Source organism: Tachyglossus aculeatus, chromosome 9 (assembly GCF_015852505.1).
Source record: "Tachyglossus aculeatus isolate mTacAcu1 chromosome 9, mTacAcu1.pri, whole genome shotgun sequence".
In the NCBI taxonomy this organism is placed as follows: Eukaryota; Metazoa; Chordata; class Mammalia; order Monotremata; family Tachyglossidae; genus Tachyglossus; species Tachyglossus aculeatus.
This window is the reverse complement of record NC_052074.1, coordinates 15,672,882-15,696,193: the sequence shown is the minus strand read 5'-3', so window position 1 is coordinate 15,696,193 and position 23,312 is coordinate 15,672,882. Positions and strand designations below refer to the sequence as shown.

The 23,312-nt window shown below is 41.6% G+C and overlaps 1 protein-coding gene across 1 annotated transcript in view; it reads left to right on the top strand.

Moving 5' to 3' along the window:
* Positions 1-496: 496 nt before the first annotated feature.
* HAO1 (hydroxyacid oxidase 1) overlaps positions 497-23,312 on the top strand; it is a 47,039-nt gene continuing 24,223 nt past the window's right edge. Inside the window, exons 1-2 of the mRNA XM_038751449.1 lie at positions 497-644; positions 9,075-9,226. Coding sequence (XP_038607377.1) covers positions 508-644; positions 9,075-9,226 — 289 coding nt within the window. The 5' untranslated portion in view covers positions 497-507. The remainder of the gene's footprint in view (positions 645-9,074; positions 9,227-23,312) is intronic.

Here is a 23,312-nt window from a genome sequence, read left to right as displayed (position 1 = left end):
ATAGTGAGGTTAGGGAGTTTTTAGGGAATTTCAGATTTTCATGTGATTCATACTTACCTGTTGGCATGGTAGCATTGAGAATTAGTGGTATTTTTAATTGGGCAGGGGAACAATATAGAAAATTACTGCATTTTCTCATTCTTCTAAATTATAGACATGGATAAATTTCACATGACCTACATGTAATGCAGTTAGGAGCACTGCTTCACAGAGAAAGGTAAATAGACAAAGAGCTCTGTGAAGACCAAGTGAAAAGAATAAAATATGAGATATGTGTGTGGGATTCTATGAGACTTTTATACGTAAGTATTCTTTGTAGAAGTAATCCAAATGACACAAAAATGTCAAAGGGGAATAATGGAGTTTGATTTAAACACTTTGGGAAAAGAGGCAGACATCTGAACTTTAGAAAGCTTCCTGTCAATGATTTACAGTAATTACAAATAAAAGAATCAATGTTGACTCTGAGGCAAAGCATGAAAACTGTGGGTCTCGAAAACCTGTAAGATGTCTAGGAAGCTAGTTTGTATTGATGATTATGAGAAACATGCCAAAATGGTTCTTCAAAAATCAGTTTATGATTATTATCGGTCTGGTGCAAATGACGAGGAAACCTTAGCAGACAATACTGATGCATTTTCAAGGTAAGAAAAAGCAAGTCATATACTTTAATGTACTGTATATATGGATGATGTCATTTTCTATTTGAAAGTCTGAACTTAAATATTAAATTTTTACACTGAAGGGTAAAATTAAGGCACCTGTTTTTACTAAGATCATTTATAAGAACTTCTGTGGCCAATTTGATTTCACATTTTTTATCTATGTCCCCCTTGTATCCAAACAAAATAGCTCTGAAGTCTCCAGTTTTCATGTAGCAATCTAGCGGTTAATTAGGCTCTGTAAATCTGACACTTTACAGGTTGGCACTGTAAATTGAAGCCAATATAGACTGGCATAATCTTTGCTTTCTACTGCCTGATTCTATTTCTTTTTTTCTTTTACCATGAAGTCAGTATAAGCAATCCAGCTAACAATGACTCATAATGACTGCTGATGGGAGAATTATCACTGATGTAATTCACCAGGTTCTTCCTGCCCCATCCTAAACTTGATGCAGGATGTGTTCTATGTCACCCCTCACATCGAATCCATCACCAAAACCTGCCGGTCTCACCTCCGCAACATTTCCAAGATCCGCCCTTTCCTCTCCATCCAAACCACTACCCTGCTGGTTCAATCTCTCATCCTATCCCGACTGGATTACTGCATCAACCTCATCTCTGATCTCCCATCCTCCTGTCTCGCCCCACTTCAGTCTATGCTTCATGCTGCTGCCCAAATCATCTTTGTGTAGAAATGCTCTGGGCATGTTACTCCCCTCCTCAAAAATCTCCAGCGGCTACCAGTCAACCTATGCGTCAGACAAAATCTCCTCACTCTCGGCTTCGAGGCTCTCCATCACCTCGCCCCCTCCTACCTCACCTCCCGTCTTGCCTTCTCCAGCTCAGCCCGCACCCTCTGCTCCTCTGCTGCTAACCTCCTCACTGTGCCTTGTTCTCGACCCCTGGCCCACGTCCTCCCCCTGGCCTGGAATGCCCTACCTCTGCACATCCACCAAGCTAGCTTTCTTCCTCCCTTCAAAGCCCTACTGAGAGCTCACCTCCTCCAGGAAGCCTTCCCAGACTGAGCCCCCTCTATCCTCTCCCCCTCCCCATCCCCCCACCCTACCTCCTTCCCCTTCCCACAGCACCTGTATATATGTTTGTACAGACTTATTACTCTATTTATTTTACTTGTACATATTTACTATTCTATTTATTTTGTGAATGATGTGCATCTAGCTTTACTTCTATTTATTCTGTTGACTTGACACCTGTCCACATGTTTTGTTTTGTTGTCTGTCTCCCCCTTCTAGACTGTGAGCCCGTTGTTGGGTAGGGACCGTCTCTATATGTTGCCTACTTGTATTTCCCATGTGCTTAGTACAGTGCTCTGCACACAGTAAGCGCTCAATAAATATGATTGAATGAATGAATGAGCTTGGGCTGCTGAGGTCTGTGTGAGGTAAAATGTTGCAGGTTATGACTTGGTATGCATGTATGGATTGGGGTGGGTGATTCTCTTCCAGTCTTTTCTTCCCTCTTTTTTTCCCCCTCTTCCCCTCTCTAATTACTTTGGGGTAACTAAGGATTCAAAGATTGGCAAACCATTCAAATTGCTTTTCACTTTTAATGAAATGTCCTTAGTTGTAATTTTCCTGGTGCTGAATCTCTTCCTGGCATGAGTTGAGCTGCTATGACTGGCATTATCACTCACAGGCCACTGGAAGATCATCTAAAGGATCCCAAAGACTGGGATTGAGGATGCAGTTAGAGATAATAATACCCTGAATTCATAATAGCACTCTTATTTCTCCAAAGCGCTATCACATCACTTATCTCATTTTATCCTCCCAGTTTCCCCTTTGTGCAGGTCGAAGCAGATATTATTAATACTAACTTTAGAGCCAAGAAAATAGGCACAGAGAGGTTAAATGACTTGCCTGAGGTCATGCAGTGAGTCTGTGGCATACCTCCACAAGATCCAACTGCTATTGGAAATGAGATGAATTGGAACAAATGCTGCAATTTCTTTGGTTAAGGCTTTATAGCGACTGGTTCGCAAAATTCAGGGCTCCCACTAAAGTTCACTAAATGTCCCCTTAGTGATTTAAAAGAGTTCATGCATCTTCCTAATGGTGATATAAGCATAAGGGAAAATTGGGCTCAGTTTTAGGGGAGATTGATTTGACCGATACTTTTACTTTGATTTTTTGTTTGTTTTTTTATCAATAATGACTAGGAATAGTAAAATATTTGAGAACCCTCAGGATGCAGTGAGCTATACCAAGCTCCCAGCACCCAGAGGATCCTCAAATACTTTATTGAATGCTTTACTATGTGCACAGACCACTGTATTAAGCATGTGAGAGAATACAATATAACAACAAACAGACACAATCCCTGCCCACAACGGGCTTAAAGGGATGAACTCCCCAGGGGACAGAAGTAGGTTTTTTAGTGTATGAACTGCTCTGAGATTTTTTTCATTCCAGTGAAGATTTAGGGATGATAGTGATCCATCAATCAGGAATTTTTCTGTGGGCTGTTTGCCTATCATCCTATGTTTGCTCTCCAAGTTTTATCTCTAACTGATTAGGTGGAGCAGAAAACAGATTCGCAGTCAAGGGCAGTGTGATTCAAGGACATCAATCTGAAATCTCTTTTTGAATTTCAAATGAAGAGTGGAAAAATCAAAGCTTCCATAACCGTTGTGACACCTTGGGCCCCGGATCTTTCAAAGGCATCTGTGATGACAGAGGATGCCTTTCAGTATCCATTTATCTAAAAGTGACAGCTTGTTTACTCTAGATTTAGGCTTTGTCAGTCACTCACACATCAGCTAACTCTTGCAGCTGCATTTAGAAATGCATTGATTAGTTAGGCTGGTGAGGCAGAGATTCCAGTTTGCTTTTATGCGGGTTAAAACCAAACTGGTAGGATTGTTTACACTTCCTCTTCAAACTCCAAGGACACCAACATATCCCAAAAGCAAGGGCAAACACTTGGCAACCTGTTCTTCAAATCACAGTTTGAACTCATACTCCCTAATGACTCATGCACACATAAGCTTGGACAAAGTGCTTGCTGCCCAACACCTCTCCAGGCTTTTTGTAGTTTTCCTGGGGGAAGGATGTTTAGGTGATTTGGTTTAGTGTTCCATCTCAGAGTTAAAGTAATTTAAAGTCCACACTATGACCACATCTCTCCACTAGTGCATTTCATATCTCCATTAGCAAGTGACATGCAAGAGACAGCAAGATAGGGAGGAAATGACCTGTCCATTTGAATATTTCTGGGATCATTTGAACTCTGGTTGAAATGTGCAATCACTTCTCTCTAGCTGAAGTCTGTTCAACTCACTAGCTCTTATACCCACATCATCAATGGCAGATGAAAGGCCTCCCTAATATTTTTAAATATTTCCAGGGGCAGTGATTCCTCAACCCTCATGGACAGATTGCTTAAATATTTAACTATTCTTCCTGTCAGGAAATTCTTGCTTATGTCTAACCTAAATTTCTTCTATCTATTTTTCTTTGGCTTTTTGCAAAGTTGGAGAACAGATGTTCGGCTTCCTCATGAATCCACTCAGATGCTCCCAGGTAGCTACTGTTTAGAACTGTGAGCACTTTGGGGAAAACGATAATAACTCTTTTAAACAGTAAAAGTATGTTTGGTACTGGCATCACTGAACCAAATAAGAGAAGCAGCAAGGCCTAGTGGATAAAGCACATGCCTTGGTGTCAGAAAGACCCAGGTTTGAATCCCAACTCTGCGACTTGTCTGCTGTGTGACCTTGGATAAGTCACTTAACTTCTCTGTGCCTCAGTTACCTCAACTGTAAAATGGGGATTAAGATTGTGAGCCCCACGTGGGATGTGGACTGTTTCCTACCTCATTACCTTGAATCTATCCCAGTGCTTAGTACAATGCCTGGTATACATACTAATTGTTTTATCCTTTTCTCCTTGATCTCTGTTTTACATCTCTCCACCCATGTTTGTAATCATCCATGTGTTTTTGTATTTCTCCATGTTCTTCTAAAATATGAAGTCCTAAATCAGACCAATTATTCCAAAAAGGATCTGTCCAATGCATAGCACCTTGGAAAAAAAAATATTTCCCAGATCTTGCAGGTCCTATTCTAAGATCTTGTGAGTTTTTGAAACTAATACTGTCATCTTGCTGGCTTCTGGTCCATTTGTGATACTCTCTTAACTGCAACATTTTTCTATTAACCTCTGGGCTTTGGCTATTCTTATAAGGTAACTTTACTTTGCTGGTCATCTCAGTGATATTCTCTTATCCTTTCCCCTATTGAACTCCCTCCTGTTTCTCTCATTTGCAAGTGTCAATTCTAGTCCTAGCCTGCAAGATGTTAGCATTCCCCTCCCTAGATCAGTGTCATCCACATAGTTGATAGAAATATTAAACAATGTAATCTCCAAATTGACCTCTGAAGAATACCCTTGGAAGTATCCAAGCTGTGACACTGATAAGTACACTTTCAATAATTCAGGCTAAGGGCCTCACTCATCAGCTGTGGCTAGGACTTAATGTCCTGAATGAAGAGACAGGGAGAACAATGAAGAAACTCCTCAAAAATTAGAATGTGTTGTCAGTATAGCTAAGATACTAAAATGTCATTCTGACAGTGCTAGAGAACCAAACACAGCAACAAATTCCAATGGATGCAGCAGGGATTTCAGGAAGAAAAAAAAAAAGCTTGTTGAACTTCCCCACCAAAATACAGCTTCAACTTTGGGGGAGAATATTGTAGCCAAGGAATCTGGTTTTATGGTTATCCAGGAATAGTTTGACAGATTCAAAAGCTACTTTTCTTCTCCCCATTACATAACATGGGTTTGCTCTTATCCTTTTGTTTTTGCCCCACTGGAGAATATCTGGATAGACAGAGAAGCAGTGTAGACTAGTGGAGAGAGCACAGGCTTGGGAGTCAGAGGACCTGGGTTCTAATCCTCGCTCTCCTACTTTCCAGCTTTGTGATCTTAATGTCTCTGAATCTCAGTTTCCTTATCTGTAAAATGGGGATTAAATACCTGCTTTCCCCCTTTCTTAGACTATAGGCCCCATATGGGACAGGGACGGTGATCAGATTATATTGTAGCTACCCCAGCGCTTAGTACAGTGCTTGGTATATAATCAGCTCTTAAATGCCACTCTTACATTTCTTTTGTTTAATCCTCCTCTAAAACTGGACATGTGCTCCCCCTCTGATGTGGTCAGAACTAACTTTAGCTTTTCAACACCAATTCAGGTAGGCATTAGAGTAATAACTTCTGCTTCAGCTTAGAGTCTACCATGCTATATCGCAGTAGAGGAAATAATTATTATAATTCCTATGATTATAATTATAATAATTATTATGGTATTTTTAAGTGCTTACAATATGGCAAACACTAAGTGCTAGGGTAGATACGAGGTATTCAGGTTGGACACAGCCTCTATCCCACATGGGGTTCAAAATCTTCATCCCCATTTTACAGATGCGGTAACTGAAGCACACAAAAGTTCAGTGACTTTCCCAAGGTTATACAGCAGATGAGTGGTGAAGCCAGAGTCTAGGGGCCGAGTACCTTTCCACTTTGTTATAGGTCAGTTGTAGTATACTAAAATCTTCCATCTGCAAAAAGGGGTTTCATTATCTGTTCTTCCTCCTATGATGATGGTGAGCTCCTTGTGGGATCTGATCATCTTGTATCTAACCCCAGCACTTAATACACGGCTTGGCACATAGTATGTACTTAATAAATACCATTATTCCTCTAGACTATAAACTCAATGTGGACAGGAATGTGTCTACTGACTCTGTATTGTACTCTTCCAAGTGTTCTGCACACGGTTAATACTCCACAAATACCATTGATTGAATGATTTAATAATAACAAAGATAATAACAATTGTAGAAATTGTTAAGGGCTTATGTGCCAAACGCTTTGCTAAATGCTGGAGTGGATGCAATCTAATCAGATGAGATGCAGTTCCTGTCCCATATGGGGCTCACATTCTAAGCAGGAGAGAGAAACAGATGCAAGTCCACATTGTACAGTTGAGGTAACTGAAGTAAAGAGAAGTTAAATGACTTGCCCAAGGTCACTCTGCAGGCAAGAAAACAAAGTAAGGTAAACAAGACAGATAGTGGTGGGACAGCAGTCCTGACTTTTACTTTGGTGGAAATAAAACTGTCACAACAACACTCTCGGGACTCTGCCCTGCTCTCCTCTCCCACTTAAAAAATTTAACTTTGCCACCAATCACAGCTTTTCAAGTTATTTCCCCATATGCCTGAGGCTCCATCTTACTCTCACCTTGCCCCTCATAGCCTTGAAGGGAAGCAGGATGGCCTCATGAGAATAGCAAGGACCTGGGTTATAATCCCTGCTCCACCACTTACCTGCTGTGTGATTTTTATTAATCGCATTTATTTAGTGCTTACTATGTGCAAAGCACTGTACCAAGTGCTTGATATCTGTGCCTCAGTTCTCTCATCTGCAAAATGGAGATTTAATACCTGTTCTCTCTCCTACTTAGACTTCGAGCCCTATGTAGGACTTGATTATCTTGTCTCTAACCCAGGGCTTGGTAGGTGCCCGCCATAAAGTAAGCACTTAACAAATGCCTCGATTATTATTAATTGTTATTATTCTTCAAATCTCCCCACACAACCTTTACTGGGCTAGCGCTGTTGGAGATGGAGGATGCTGGGTGAGATAGGGGGCTGTGGGCTGGAATCTCTGATAGTGGGGAAAGTGAAAAACACATAGTAGGGGGTTGATAATTATCAATAGTAAGAGCAGGAGGACAAACACCAGGCTAGTAGTGATAAGTGGAAAGGGAAGGTTTGTAGAGGGGCAGTCACCACGCACATCAGAGCCCCCAGCTCTAATCTCAGAGACAGACAGCATTGAAGACTCTCACCCCCTTATCTCTTCCTCCTTCCTTCTCCCCTATCTCTCATCCAGGCTGGGAGCTGGAAGCCTGTAGTTCCGGCAGAGAGAAGAGCTGTATTTGAGTTGAGCATTTTTTTTTTGCTAACTACGGAAATGATAAGAACAATCAGGGATAACACAGTAAGTGACAAAAACAAAGACTGGCCCAGGAACATGTTTGGAAATGGAGATTCTAGACTCTAGAATGAAAACAAAAGTAAGGTGATTTAGAGCATAGATTATGCTTGCAGTACTTTCCGTGGTTAATAATAGTTTCTGAGATAGTAGCAGTAGTTATTGTCTGTAAATGCCTACCGTTTGCAGAGTGCTAGTGAATGAAAGTACACTGATGAGCTACAGACACTGCCTCTGGCCCCCCAGAGGGGTACACAATATAAGAATAAGGTTGGCGATGGACACATAAGTAAAGATTAAATAAAAATATAAAAGACAGTGATGATAAATGATGGGGTGTATGGCTTCTCGGGGCTTAGACCAAGTCACTGAAGTCAGAGACACAATCATGGAGGTGACCAGCCCACTATGCTATGAGATGGGTCAGGGGCTGATGGGAGTTAATAATAATAATAATAATAATGGCATTTGTTAAGTGCTTACTATGTGCAAGGCACTGTTCTAAGCTCTGCGGAGGTTACAAGGTGATCAGGTTGTCCCACAGGGGGCTCACAGTCTTAATCCCCATTTTCCAGCTGAGGTAACTGAGGCACAGAGAAATGAAGTGACTTGCCCAATGTCACACAGCTGACATTTGGCAGAGCCAGTATTTGAACCCAGGACCTCTGACTCCAAAGCCCATGCTCTTTCCACTGAGCCATGCTGCTTCTCGAGTGGAATGGAGCTGAGGTGGATAGGGTTTTTTCCACAGATTAGGAAGCAAGCAACCTCAGCTATGCAGAGAGAGGCAATTTTCCTTTTCAGTGTTATCAGCTCATTATTCCCTTTCTTAAAAAAAAAACCAACAAAAAAAAAAACTTGTCTTTTTAAGACTGGCAAAATGTGCAAAAAGGCAGCCAAACAAAAGTCCAGTAAAACTTGGAGATGAATTTCAATTCATCTAATCAAGCCGAATACTGAATGGTGTAAAGCTTCTTTTGTAAGATATCCTGTGCCTGCCACTTTGCATTTCCATGAAGGAAATGACTAAATCGGAATGAATACTGGCTCCCCTTATCAACCTCTGATACGAGTTGTCATAGGATTCACTTCAAGGTCGAAAAGAACCCATTTTAAATGTGACTGTCTGGAATCACTGTCTATTTTTTAAACTGAAGACTGTGCCTTTCATCTTCCACCGATTTCCCGTGCCCTGGAATGGTATCCACCTCATAATAGCTAGGGCAAGTTCATTAATATTTTATTCCTAGCTTTCTTCCCCACCATCAAAAATAGCTTTCTCATCTCTAGTTTTCATAAAATACCTCGAGATGGTAGAGTAAAACAGACTTTACTTTGCTCATTATGCCATGCAAGTAGGCATTTTTTTTTTAACTTGCTCCAGATGGAAGTTGTATCCCCGGGTACTCAGGGATGTGTCTGCGCTCGACCTGTCGACTTCTGTTTTGGGTCAGAGAGTCAGCATGCCGATATGTGTCGCTGCCACTGCTCTGCAACGGATGGCTCATCCTGAGGGAGAAACTGCCACCGTGAAAGGTAAGCAGGCGTTTCGAAAGGCTCCCCAGGAAACAAACCCTGAGATATTGAACAAGGTGGCCGGAACCCCCATCTTAATAATAATCTATATTTGTGGTATTTGTTGAGAGCTCTCTATGTGTCTAGCACTGTACTAAATGCTGGAGTGGATACAAGATCATCAGGTCCCACATGGGGATCACAGTCTAAGTAAGCAGGATAAGAGGTATTTAATCCCCGTTTTGCAGATGAGAGAACCGGGGCATAGAGAAGTTAAATGACTTAACCAAGGTCACACCACAGGTATGTGGCCGATCCAGGATTAGAACCCGGGTCCTTTGGCTCCCAGGCCTGTGCTCTTTCTACTAAGCCACTTGCCTTTCTGCTTGTGATACTTCCTCACAGATAAGCTCTGGTCCCATTCTAACACTTTTCTCAGTGTTCCGTGATGAAATAGTGATGAGAAATTCAATCCACCATGAAAATCACCTCAGCTGCTCCTACTGGGGGCTTATTTTGTAATCTTTTTACAGAATACCATAACATTACCGCAACAACTTCATTACCATAACAACTGAAAATGACTTATAAAGCAAGCTTGCACTGACCAGCAATATTCAAACTTCATAGGTCTTTTATACCAAATCCTACAAATGGGCAGTAACTGGCCTTGAATACTTTTGACATTTTCCTATGCTAAAAGGCAAGAGGTATTCGGGAAGAAATAAATTAGAGAAGAAAATGGGCAGAGCCTCTTTTTTGCTATCTAGAATGAATACTGATACCTTTCCAACACAACTCCCCAAAATGTAAACAGCAAGAAACACAGAGATAGAAAAACTTTTAGACTGTGAGCCCACCTTTTAGACTGTGAGCCCACTGTTGGGTAGGGACTGTCTCTATATGTTGCCAGTTTGTACTTCCCAAGTGCTTAGTACAGTGCTCTGCACATAGTAAGCGCTCAATAAATACGATTGATGATGATGATGATGATAATGGCTAGAATTCTAGAATTGTCTAGGTGTATGTGATTCTGTTACTTAGCTGGTGCAGCATGCACTGTTACATATTAACATTTCAGTGGTTTGCCACTGCAAGACTGAGTACACTGAGATAATCCAGAAATACTCCCTTCTCTCTGGCATCTGTCACAGAATCAAATATTCCTTTTGAACCCAGGAGATTATGGTCTCAGGCTGTCTTGGGCATGAAGAGTCTTCTTCCACCTAATGGGCTGGGAAAGTGTCTGCTAATTTTGTTGCTTTGTACTTTCCCAAGCGCCTAGTATGGTATTCTGCACATAGCAAGGGCTCAGTAAATACCATCGATTGATTCCACCCACTTCAGAATTCCTCCCTGAATCCTCTCCGCTCTCCCTGTGTTCTCCTGTCATACTGGGAAGTTTCCCGTGGAGGAGCAACGTTTTCTAATAATAATAATTGTGGAATTTGTTAATCACTTCTTCCATGCCAGGTGCAGCAGTAGTTGCAAGATCATCAGGTTGGACACAGTGCCTGTTCCACATGGGGCTCACAGACTAGAGGTATTTAATCCCCATTTTACAGACGGGGAAACTGAAGCACAGATAATTTAATTATTTACCCAAATCACACAGCAGACAAGTGGTATAGTGGGGTTTGAAATCAGGTCCTCTGAATCCCAGGCCCGTGTTCTTTTCCCCTAGGCCACTCCACTTTTACAAGGTCGCTTTGTCACATGGGCAACTGATTAGGAGAGTAGAACTGGGATCTCCTGCAGTGCCTGGATTTGGGGGACAGGATAAATTACCCTCACCCTCCCCACTGGGATTCAGCTGTATGGGGTCCCTAGGGTGTCTAGGGACCCTACCATTGGTGAGAATAGGGCTATAGATATTTTAGAGTAACAGAGCCACTTTGGTTTGGCCCTTTCTCAAGAAGTAATGCAAAAAGAATAGAAGCAAACCTCTAGCTGAGCTATGGTCATTGTACGTAATTCAAGAGTTTAAATGTAGATTTGCATTTTATGCAAATGTTCAACAGCAATAATTCCTCAAATTCAGCAATATAGAAGCAGGAAGATTTTTTTCATTATGGGGTCACATTATATACACGAAGAGGCATTTTTCACATTGGACATTTTAAAAGAAAAATAGACCATCGCAGTATGTGTCTACGAAATGGCAGTGTCTACTCCTTTTACATTAACACGACTGGCTTAATAGACTCATGTCTTTAAAAGTTATGACGTTTATTGAGAGCCTCCGAGTTGAAGCACAATAAAATCATGCATTCGAAATGTTTTGCAGAATTGCAGCAATAATAACAAAAACATGTGGTGGCAAGAGAAGGCAGCAGCGTGGCTCAGTGGAAAGAGCCTGGGCTTTGGAGTCAGAGGTCATGGGTTCAAATCCCGGCTCCGCCAATTGTCAGCTGTGTGACTTTGGGCAAGTCACTTCACTTCTCTGTGCCTCAGTTCCCTCATCTGTAAAATGGGGATGAAGACTGTGAGCCCCACGTGGGACAACCTGATCACCTTGTATCCCCCCAGCGCTTAGAATAGTGCTTTGCACATAGTAAGCGCTTAACAAATACCATTAAAAAAAAAAGAGAAAGCAGCTTATCATATTCCAGGGGCATAGCCAGCTTAAAAGAGCACATTTTGCATCTCGCCCTGAAGTGAATTATCCAGAGTTTTCCCAGACCTCGAGAGAGTTTCCGAGAGGTGGGTGGGTTATTCCTGGAGGTAGGTGGCTCTGTCAAATCATCTGCCTCTGTTTCCCCCAAAACACACCAGAAACACCTAGAAATATATCGATTCAACTTAACTATTCTGTCGTGAGAATGACAATTTTCCTGCCAATATTTACAAGGCGGAAGAAAGGAGTGGTGCAATGGGTATTTTCTATTTAAATATGTATTTCTTCCGAGGAGATTTATTGTTTTCAAACTCGGATTTTAAAGCCACTTTGTGTAGAACTCAACCACACGAGAGCGCTCTAGGATCTCCGATGGGTAACAAGGCCCCTCCTTAATGTGTTCCAGCAGTTGCCCGCCCCATTAGCAAATTCTTATTAAACTGTCAAAAGTTTTAGGAATTCTTGGCCCTGGTTGCAATTATAGATTACCACACAGCATACTCTGGGCCATAAAATGATTAAATCCAAACGCTTTCTTTTTAAACCCTACAAGGTCAGGACATTCCTAAGTGAAGGTTCTGGACCCAACTGTGACTAGGCCACCTATTAAGACACAAATAGTGTCGCTCACGGAATAAAACAAAGGACCGTACAGATTCCTCCAAATGCTGAGCTCTGGTGGAGGTGGGACCCGCAACTGCAGAATCTTCTGTCTTCTGAAAGACAAATTCGTAGCTCTTATGTACATATCCGGAATTTAATCTATTTATATGAATGTCTGTCACCCCCCCCACACTGGACTGTAACTGTGGGCAGAGAATGTGTCTTCCAAATCTGTTATATTGTCCTCTCCCAAGCACTGTACTCTCCCAAGCGCCTAGTATAGTGCTCTGCACACAGTAATTGTTCTATAAAAATCGATTGCCTGGTTAGCCTTAATGTTCAGTAAAAGACCAGGTTTAAAAATTCATTTTCTTTGCTCAAGACCAGAAAAAGTCCAGATTTTTCAGTTTATTGTGTACCATGTTACAAAGTAAATATCCAGTTTAATACGATATGTGAATAAGCATGGCCAGTCCTACCCCCACTGTAGGAAATTTAGTTAAAGCTTCAAGTTGGCCTACTCGATGTTAGAATTTGATTTGGCTTAAGTGACACTTTTTCACTCTTCAGTCCTTCTGATGTAAAACCGGGTTTTGTTTGTTTCTTGATTTGTGCTTTTTTGTCTTTTGCTTTTGGTTGGTAAAGTTTTCGACGGCAGCGTTCTTTTATGGAGCAGGGACTAAAAGTGGGGTGGGAAACCAGGAATGGAGATATTCACTTCGGCCGTGATTAGGAACAAATGAATCAGTCAATGGTTTTTTTTAGCAGTCAGTGGTATTTATTGAGCACCTACCATTCATTAATTCATTCAATCGTATTTATTGAGCGCTTACTGTGTGCAGAGCACTGTACTAAGCGCTTGGGAAGTACAAGTTGGCAACATATAGAGACAGTCCCTACCCAACAGCGGGCTACCATATGCAGAGCATTGTACTAAGTGCTTGGGAGAGTACAGTACAAATTAATGTCATGGAAAAGAATAGATGCATGTAGATGAGGGAAGAGATGGATGTCTTAAAATGGCCATCAGTTCTGCCTTACCACTTTAACAAAGCCTTTATACTGAACTGTGTTATCTATTGTATGGAACCGGCCTGGGGTAACCATAGTGGGAGCTGAGGCTTTGGTGCAAGGCTTAAGTCCTCGGGTGTCTCCTCTGGCATTCCATTTTGGCAGCAGAAAAGTGGAAGTACAGTACAGTACAGGAGGTGACAAAGTATAAAGTGGAAATAATGTGCCTTCCGTCACCCCACCAAACAGGCCCATGATCAATCAGTAGTAGTTTTTGAGCCCTCACTATGTGCACAGCACTGTTGTAAGTGCTTATGGGGAAGGTCATGTGGAGAGGTGAATCAATCAATCAATCGTATTTATTGAGCGCTTACTGTGTGCAGAACACTGTACTAAGCTCTTGGGAAGTACAAGTTGGCAACATATAGAGACAGTCCCTACCCACCAGTGGGCTCAGGGCTATAATTCCATTACTGGAATTGAGTAATGTTTCCAGAGAAAAAGCTTCTAGATTGTCAGCAGTACACATTTTGTAGTGGTTCACACCTTATTGCATCTTTAACACTCTTTCTAGTTCCCTGCAGACAAACAGTGTGGAAATGTTGGGAAGCAGTGTGGCCTTGTGCTAAAGCCTTGGGACTGGTAGACTTAGTTCCACTTAACATCTCCTTGCCCCAGTTTCCACATATCCTCCTGTAGACTGTAAGCTCAATATGGGCAGGGAATGTATCTATCAACTCTGTTATATCGTATTCTCCCAAGAGCTTAGAACAATGCTCTGCACACAATATGATTGATTGAATGATGAATTGGGAATAAGATGACATACCTGTTCTCCCTTTCTTTTAGACTGTAAGCCCTCTGGTTGATTATACTGTATCTACCCCAGCACTTTAGTAGAGTATTTGGAACATCATATGAAAATAATCATTACCATCATTATTAGTGGCTGGCTGAAGACTATTAGGTCTCAGTAATCCTAATGATACTTGACTTTTTAGGAAGCTAACGTTAGGTTAGCTATCATTTCTCACAATTTGGCAAGGCAACACAAAAAGCATTTGGCAAAATTACAAATGTTTTCAGTGGGAATGTTGCATTATCACGAGGGCTTCATCATTGGCTTCCATATCTGCCTGATGCTGGCCCAGGGTCTGGATGTCCCAGAGGTTGGGGTGTCCCTAGGCTGCAGGCTCCATCACTTTCAGCCAGCTTGTCCAGAGATTCTCCCATGTGGAACTGGGGCAGGGGAAGGAGGGGAATCCTGAAAGAAACTAAGTCAATCAAGTGAGTCAGATAAAATTGGACTTCCCAGGGCACAACCGTGGTAAGGGAAGCGTCATGGCCTAGTGAAAAGAGGGCTCTAACCTGGGTTCTAATCCTGGCTCCTCCCCTTGTCCGCTGTGTAACTTTGGGCAAGTCACTTAACTTCTCTGGACCTCAATTTCCTCATCTGTAAAAGAGTGATTAAATCCTACTCCCTCCTATTTAGACTGTGAACTCCATGTGGGACAGGGACTCTGTCCAACCTGATTATTTTATATCTACCCCCAGCACTTAGTAAAGTGCTTGGCACATAGTAAGCACCTAACAAATACCATAATTATGAACTATTAGGATCCATTCCTCCCCTTTTTCTCCCATATGGGCAGGGAATATGCCAACCAACTCTGTTTATTGAAATCTCCCAACCACTCAGTACAGTGCTCTCTACACAGTAAGTGCTCAATAAATAATATTGACGATGATTAAGGATGAAAGGAGAAATAGAGTTTACAAAAAGGGAACAGATACAAGGCAGTGTCTACCCAGTGAAAAGACCGTGGGTCTCGGAGCCGGTGGATTTTTGTCATAATCCTAGTTCTCACTCTGGCCTGCTATATTACCTTGGGCAAGTCAACTAAACTCTTTGTATATCAGTTTCTTCATCTGCGAGATGAGGAGAAGGATAATGACTGCCTTTCTATATCATAAAGAGATGCTGTTGGGACACGAGTGAGGTAAGTAATGTAAAAGCATTTGGAAAATATAAAAATACAATATAAAATTCAAGGGATTATTATTATACATTAAAACTAAATGAGATCTGTGCAGGCAGATAAATATAATAAAACAAAAAAATTATCAACACATTAATGCATAGAAATAAAGACAAAGATTTGGGTGAGACAGGTCCTGGAAGTTGGTAAACAGGAATACGTGGTTGGGGAACGGATGGGCTGATGCGTATTCAGAGACAAGGAAATTAAACAAGAGGCCGGTGGATAGAGTCATAATCCTGAAACTTGAGAGTTTCACCTTGATTTAAATGGCGATTGGGCACCTTCTAGGCATGAACAGGGTAATGCTTAGGAAAGATGAATCTTTCTTTTAGGGGTCTGGATGGATTGGAGAAAAGGAGACTGAAAGCAGGACAGAGAGGATGGCTCTAGTTTTGTCTTCCTTGATTTAGCCTAGGCCAATCTGAGCTGAGCCAGGTGAATGCAAAGCTGGGAGCAGTGACTTAGTGGGTAGAGCACGGGCCTGGGAATCAAAAGGTCCTGGGTTCTCGTTCCTGCTCTGCCACTTTGTCTGCTGTGTGACCTTGTGCGATTCACTTAGCTTCTCTGTGCCTTGGTAACCTCATCTGTAAAATGGGGATTAAGACTATGTGCCCCATGTAGGACATGGACTGTGTTTAACCTCATTAACTTATATCTATCCCAGTGCTTAGTACAGTGCCTGGCCCATAGTAAGTGCTTAACAAATTCCATAAGCAAAATAGGCTTTCAGGAACTGTGTAGTAGAAATTCAAGCTCCTGCAACATGCCTGAAAGGTCATTATGTTTGACTGCGTTGTGGTATCCCAGCAGCCAATCTTGTGGAGGACCTTGAGACTCCATGGCCCAAGAAGATCTTCTTGGAGGAGGTTGGAAGGGAATGGTTGTTCCCTAAGCCTATCCCAAACCTATCCAGATTTTTTGTTAGCAGGATCCAATTTGTACTTCCCAAGCTCTTAGTACAGTGCTCTGCACATAGTAAGCGCTCAATAAATATGATTGATGATGATGATGATGATAATTAATTTATCATACATGCTAGGTGGCACTGAGTCTCAGATCTAGTCAGTAAATCAATCATATTTATTGAGCGCTTACAATGTGCAGAGCACTGTACTAAGCACTTGGGAGAGTATAATTCAGCAGAATTAGCATGTGGATTCCCTGCCTATAAAAAACTTACAGTCCAGTGGGTGAGGGAGATATATGAATATGAACAAATAAATAATGTACAATATAATTTAAAGTTGTGTACATTGATACTTTTCTGACAAGAAGTCCTGGAAGAAGACTATTGTGGACAAAAAACATTCAGCAGGACAAGCGGTAGGCAGTTAGAGCTTGGAATACAGCAATGGCAGTTCTAACTAAGGTGTCCAGGGCACAGTTGGAAGAGTTTGATTCTCCTGATTTTACGCAGGGAAACTCAGACATTGGGAAGTTGCCTAAGGTTTGCGAAATGAGCAGCAAAGGTCCACAGGCTCCCTATGTTGGAATTCAAGTACTTAGGCTTCAGAGCCCTCCTGATTGGCTAGAAAAAACGGTCACTTTTATTAAACTATATTTGTAGCAAATAAATATTCTCAATACATGGCACAACCAAATCAATCACTAGTATTTATCGAGTCCATGGTCTTTTCACTGGGTAGAAAGTACTGTACTAAGAGATTGGAAGAGTAAACAGTCAGTAGACATAATGACTTGCCTCAAGGAACTTACAGTAAAGGAGGAAAGAATGACGCTAAAATAAATTATATTTAGGGGGAAGCAATAGAGTATAAAGATACATACAAAGCCACTGGGAAGAGTACCTAAGTGCTGAGGGAGTAAATATCCTAGTGCACAGATGATATAGAGCCACATATTAGGAGAAGAACAGTATCTTAGCTTTCTGGAGGGCCAGATTCAATGTGTGAGACACTCCCTAGACGTATGGTAGGCATGGAGGAAGATGCGTGAATACTTCCAGAGTTTTAAGGAACCATTAGTGATTTATGGCTTTAATGTGGTTGTGCAGAGTTCAATCAATCAGCGATATTTATTGGGCACTTACTGCATTCAGAGCCCTGTATTAAGCCCTTGGGAGAGTAGAATGTAACGGAGTTGGAAGGCATGTTCCCTGTCCTAAAAGGAATTCCTAATGCTTCTCTTTCTTGGGACTACTTCAGTGATTGCTCTTGTAACGTCAGCTTTATGGATGCCCTATTCACCACCACCACCATTCTCATCATCATCCCAGGGAAAGGAACATAGGAAGTTTTCAATAAGGAGTTGATTCCACTCCAAGTGATATTTTCTTTGGCCACCTGGAAAAATTGATCTTGACCATCGTATTGTCACGTGGGTCCCAATTGGTTCGAGAATCTCACTTAATGTTATTTATTGATCGCTTACTGCATGCAGAACACTGTAATAAGTACTTGGGAGAATAAAATACAAAAGAGTAGGTATATGATGGTAAGTGGTAGTAGCATATATTGACCACCTTCTTGGTGCAGTGTTCTCTATAGGTGCTTGGGAAGCATGGAGTAACCAAGTGATGCATTCCTGCCCTCAAGGAGCTTACAGTCTAATGGGGGAATCAAGTTACATCCCACAAGGATCAGCCTTGACACCAGTCTGACTCATTAACCTTATCTGGGTACCCACTACATGTCTTATATTTGAGAAGCAGTGTGGCTTAGTGGAAAGAGCACAGGCTTGAGACTTGGAGGTTGTGGGTTCTAATCCCAGCCCTACCACTTGTCAGCTTTGTGACTTTGGGCAAATAACTTAACTTCTCTGTCTCTCAGTTATCTCATCTGTAAAATGGGGATCAAGACTATAAGCCCCATGTGGAACAACCTGATAATCTTGTATCTATCCCAGAATTTAGAACAGTGAACATAGTAAGTGCTTAACAAATACTATCATTAATATTGATGTTCTGGATGATCACCAAATACGCAGATGGTCCTAGTCAGTCAGTCATATTTATTGAGCACTTACTGTGTGCAGACCACTGTACTAAGCATTTGGGAGAGTACAATATAACAATAAACAGACACATTCCCTGCCCACTACAAGCTTGCAGTCTAGAGGGAGAGACAGACATTCATATAAATTTACAGATAGACACATAAGTGCTAAGTTGGAAGGAGGATGAGTAAAGGGAGCACGTCAGGATGATGCAGAAGGGAATGGGAGAAGAGGAAAGGAGGGCTTAGTCAGGGAAAGCCTCTGGGACCTCTAAACTAGCCCGGGATTGGGGATGGGGTGGAAGCGGGGTGGTTGTTCTAAGGACACAGTTAGAAACCAAAGCGACAGCTGGAAAATCATCCTAAAATGTATATTTCGATGTAATAATAATAATCATGGTATTTGTTAAATACTTACTATGTGTCAAGCACTGTTCTAAGTGCTGGATAGATACAAGCTAATCAGGTTGGACACAGTCCCTGTCCCCACATGGGGCTCACAGTTTTAATCCCCATTTTACAGATGAGGTAACAGGCCCAGAGAAGTGAAGTGATTTGCCCGAGGACACACAGCAGGCACATGGTGGAGCTGGGGCTAGAACCCAGGACCTTCTGATTCCTGGGCTTGTGCTCTAGTCACTAGGCAATGCTGAATGAGAAGCAGCATGGCTCAGTGGAAAGAGCGCGGCTTTGGAATCGGAGGTCATGGGCTCAAATCCCGGCTCTGCCAATTGTCAGCTGCGTGACTGGGCAAGTCACTTAACTTTTAAATACGATTGATTGATTTACTTCTCTGCACCTCAGTTACCTCATCTGTAAACTGGGGCTTAAGACTGTGAGCCCCCCATGGGACAACCTGATCACCTTGTAACCTCCCCGGCACTTAGAACAGTGCTTTGCACATAGTAAGCACTTAATAAATGTCATTATTATTATTATTATTACAAGGGATATGCCGAGGTGAAAAACAGCCTAGACAAAAGTGTTGGCTCCTCTTCTTTTCTCTGTCCTATGCAGTCACAGTGGGCATCCTTCTAGTTATCCAGAGATCTCTTTATTTGACCTTAAGTTTCTGTCATTCATCATTCTGGGTCTCTGGCCCTTACTGTATTCGTAGCTCCTGTGGAAAGGTCACCCATGAGCCCATTGTTGGGTAGGGACTGTCTCGATATATTGCTGACTTGTACTTCCCAAGTGCTTAGTACAGTGCTCTGCACACAGTAAGCGCTCAATAAATATGATTGAATAAATGAATGAACGTTGTGACCTATCACCTGGAAACAGAAAGGTCTCAGATCTAAGACTGCCTTGATTTCTCTCGAGACTTTTATTTCTTCTTGCCTCCAGACCTGTTTCCCTTACCCCTGAACATGCCTAAGCCAGAATTCATTCATTTAACCTTCTGCACCAAATTTATTCTCCCCACCAAGTTTTCCCATCAGTTTTAAAGACACCTTTCATGGCTCGCTCTGGCATACCTAAACCCTTGGCGTTTGTTGTTAGCACCTCTCTTCTCAGCCACACATTTCAATCACCCCTTCTCAGAGGCTTCATGAAGATCAGCTGATAAGGACAATGATCAAAAATCTTGTGAATGTCACAGTATAGTCATCCCCTGTAGACCATTAGCTCTTTATGGGCAGGGAATGTGTCTACAGCTGTTTTGTAAATTACTCTCCCGAGAGCTTAGTATAGTGTTCTGCACATAATAAGGCTCAAAAACTACCGTGGATTGATTGATTGATTCTAGCATCACTTGTGGATCGAGTGACAATTCAAAAGCCAGGCTTGTGAATGTGGAATTTTAATTTTTCAGTTGCTGCCTCGTATTTTTTTGTTTTGGACCTTGAAATTATTTTAACTTCTACATATCACAACACTTAGTTAAGCTACACACTATTCTGGAAGAAATTCATACCATAGTTTGAGCAGTGAGGCTGTTGAACTACCAGAGGAGAAGTGAAGTCTGTGACACTTTCTGAGAATCATGATTGAAATATTAGTGGAAGGAACATGAAAAAGATGATCACTGATCTCTCGATATCCCTTTTAACCCTATTACGCTATTCAATAATCCATTATTGAGAAGGAATGACCCTTATTCAATTCCATTAACACATGCTCCCAGAAACTTTACAAAATGTAAGAATAAGAAGATTAATAAGTGTTATTATGGTTGGTTATGGAAGGGTGGGAAAGCAGTCTTAGTGCCCTGTCATGGTGACAGAGTATCAGACCGGCAACGGCCATGTGTGTAGTTCAGTATTGTGCTACTAGTGAAAACAGGCCTCCAGCCCTAATGGCACTTAATTATATTGCTGCTACACATTCAGACAGGAGACTCACATAAAATAACTGGAAAGATTATGCTGGCTCTCCTGGCCTTGCTAAGAGTGTTTAAATTAATTAAGTTCCCCAAATTTCAAATTGGGAGCCGGTTGACTATTTCTAAATATTTCAAGCATAACCGAGCTGGAAGTTCTGTTCTTCCCATTAGGTCATTGACTTCTGAACCGTATTTCTGGGCAATCTCAATAGCAATTTTTATTCATTCGGTACACAACGTTAATTGTGTTTTAGCTACTCCTTATAATCACAGTTCCTGAATGGAAAAGGCTGACATAGCCAATGGACTCTAAGGTGCATATTTATACAAACAGTCCAGAGTGACAGACCTTGCTTTTAGATCAACACAACTATTTTGTACTTTGTCATTACATATTTTTCCCATTACATAATGACTTCCTGCACAGATGACAAAATGCATTTTCGCAGCAGAATTCTTTTCGGCACAGCTGTTTTGTGGAGAAAGTCACTGCAAGAGCTTTTGGATCAAATGCACTTCATCAGGAAAATAACTTGGGGCACTTCAAACATTTTCTTCCTCCTTAGACACCATAGCTTTGGAAAGTCAGTTCCCACTTCGCAAAAATGTTATCTATTTAGGGGGACGCCAAAAGAATAGTTTCAGTCTTTACTCTGGAAACCTGATACCCAGTGACAACTTAAGGTCAGATTCACGAGATTTTGTCATTCTGGCCCCATTGGGCCAATATGATTTGCCACTTCCCAGAGAGGTCCCCAAAGGAAGAGGCTGAAAGAAATAAACAGCAACTTGAGAACGATACAAAGCATTCCCCAGGCTGTGTATAAGTCACTACGACCACCTGTACTCCCTTTGACCTTCATGAATTATTTTCCTTAGTATATGCAGCTTTCCCTTTCCAGCCAGGATTTTACCAACTGTGCTTTGGAGAAGGTACTCTAATATGTTGTAAATCATTTTTGCTGAGATGATATGCCGTTATGAGTAACCACCATTTTCTGTGGTGGAGCAGCATGGCTTAATGGGAAGAGCGTAGGCCTGGGTTCTAATCACGGCTCTGCCACTTGCCTGCTGGGCCCTGAGCATAGAAAAAATTAAGGAGGGATAACTCTTTTTCTGCTGGTTTCTTCCTCTTGATTTATTCCTCACTGATATTTATTATTTATAGCTTTATAGATTTATAGATACTCACTCTTTACTGGATATTTGTCATTTAATGTCTATTGTATTCCCCATTAGAGTATAAATTCCTCACTCAGATACTTTGCGTTTTACTCCTTTTGTAGGTTCCCCAAATAGTACAATGCTCTGCAAATGGTGGGCACTCAATACATCCTATTGATTCTGATGCCAATCTTGGTCGACAGTTTGATCACCCTAACCCTGGGCTTTTCAACTCTGTGTTTTGGAGTTGCACCCAGGTGATCTCAAGAGGCTAAACTCTCAAGAACCCTCTAATGGGAGGGAGAGATCTAAAATAACACCAGGACATAATTAACTTTGAGAAACAACCCTTTACATCTAAAGTAAACAGCAAATGATTATTGTAATCTTGCCTTAGAAAACCAATGAGCCAGTCTAAGGGACCTGGGTGAGCATAGTCTGATGTTCTGTGAAGCACTAGTTGAAACCAGTCAGTCAATCAGTGGACTTTATTGACTCCTTACTGTGTGCAGAGCACTGTACTAAGCACTTGGGAGAGTAAACTTACAACAGAGTTGGTAGACATGATCCCTGCTCTAATCCATTGGTGGATTTAATTAACCTGGATTCCCATGTGTGATAGCTAGCTATACCTATTGTCCTCTTCCCTCTTCATTTTGCCAGTAAAGGTGAGGAAATAAGAGGTTGTTGATGGACACCCTTGTCTCCATCTCCCTCTGCAGCCAGAGCTATTAGGTGAGTGAATTTAGCTGCTAGCGACTGAAAACTCCATTAGATAAAAAAAAATGTGTCCTTCCTCTGTAGCTTCCCCAGAAGGTATTGCAATGCTCAGCCCACAGTAGGTTCTTAATGAATATTGCTGACTTGGGTATTGAATGCCTCTTATTGAATCTCAGCCTACTGCCACTAAATCAATCAATCAGTCAATGGTATTTTAGTGCTAACTCTATGCAGAGCGCTCTATTGAACTATAGTTTGTCCCAGGAAGATGGTTTTGGGGATTGGTGAGTTTGGAATGGAATATTTTGCCATTATGGTAGTACAAGGGAGTCTTGTAAAGGCGGGGTGGGGAGGGAGCCTTCTGCCTCACTCTCCGCACCCCTCTCCTCCCTCCGCCCCTCGTGAAGCTATCAGAAATTATGGAAGAGGTAGCTCTGGCTCCCATTATAAAGTTTCCCCACTCTACAGTAAATGTTTGATAACGGCAATTTTCTAAAATAAAATGCTGAAATAGTAAGATTTCAATCTGTCAATTAATGGTACTTATTTAGTACTTACTGTGTGACAAGTACTGTACTAAGCCCTTGGGAGAGTTAGATGCATTCAAAGATTTCAAGTAGGCTCATTTTATCTTGAAGTTCTGTCATCAGTTTTGAAGGCAATTTAAAAT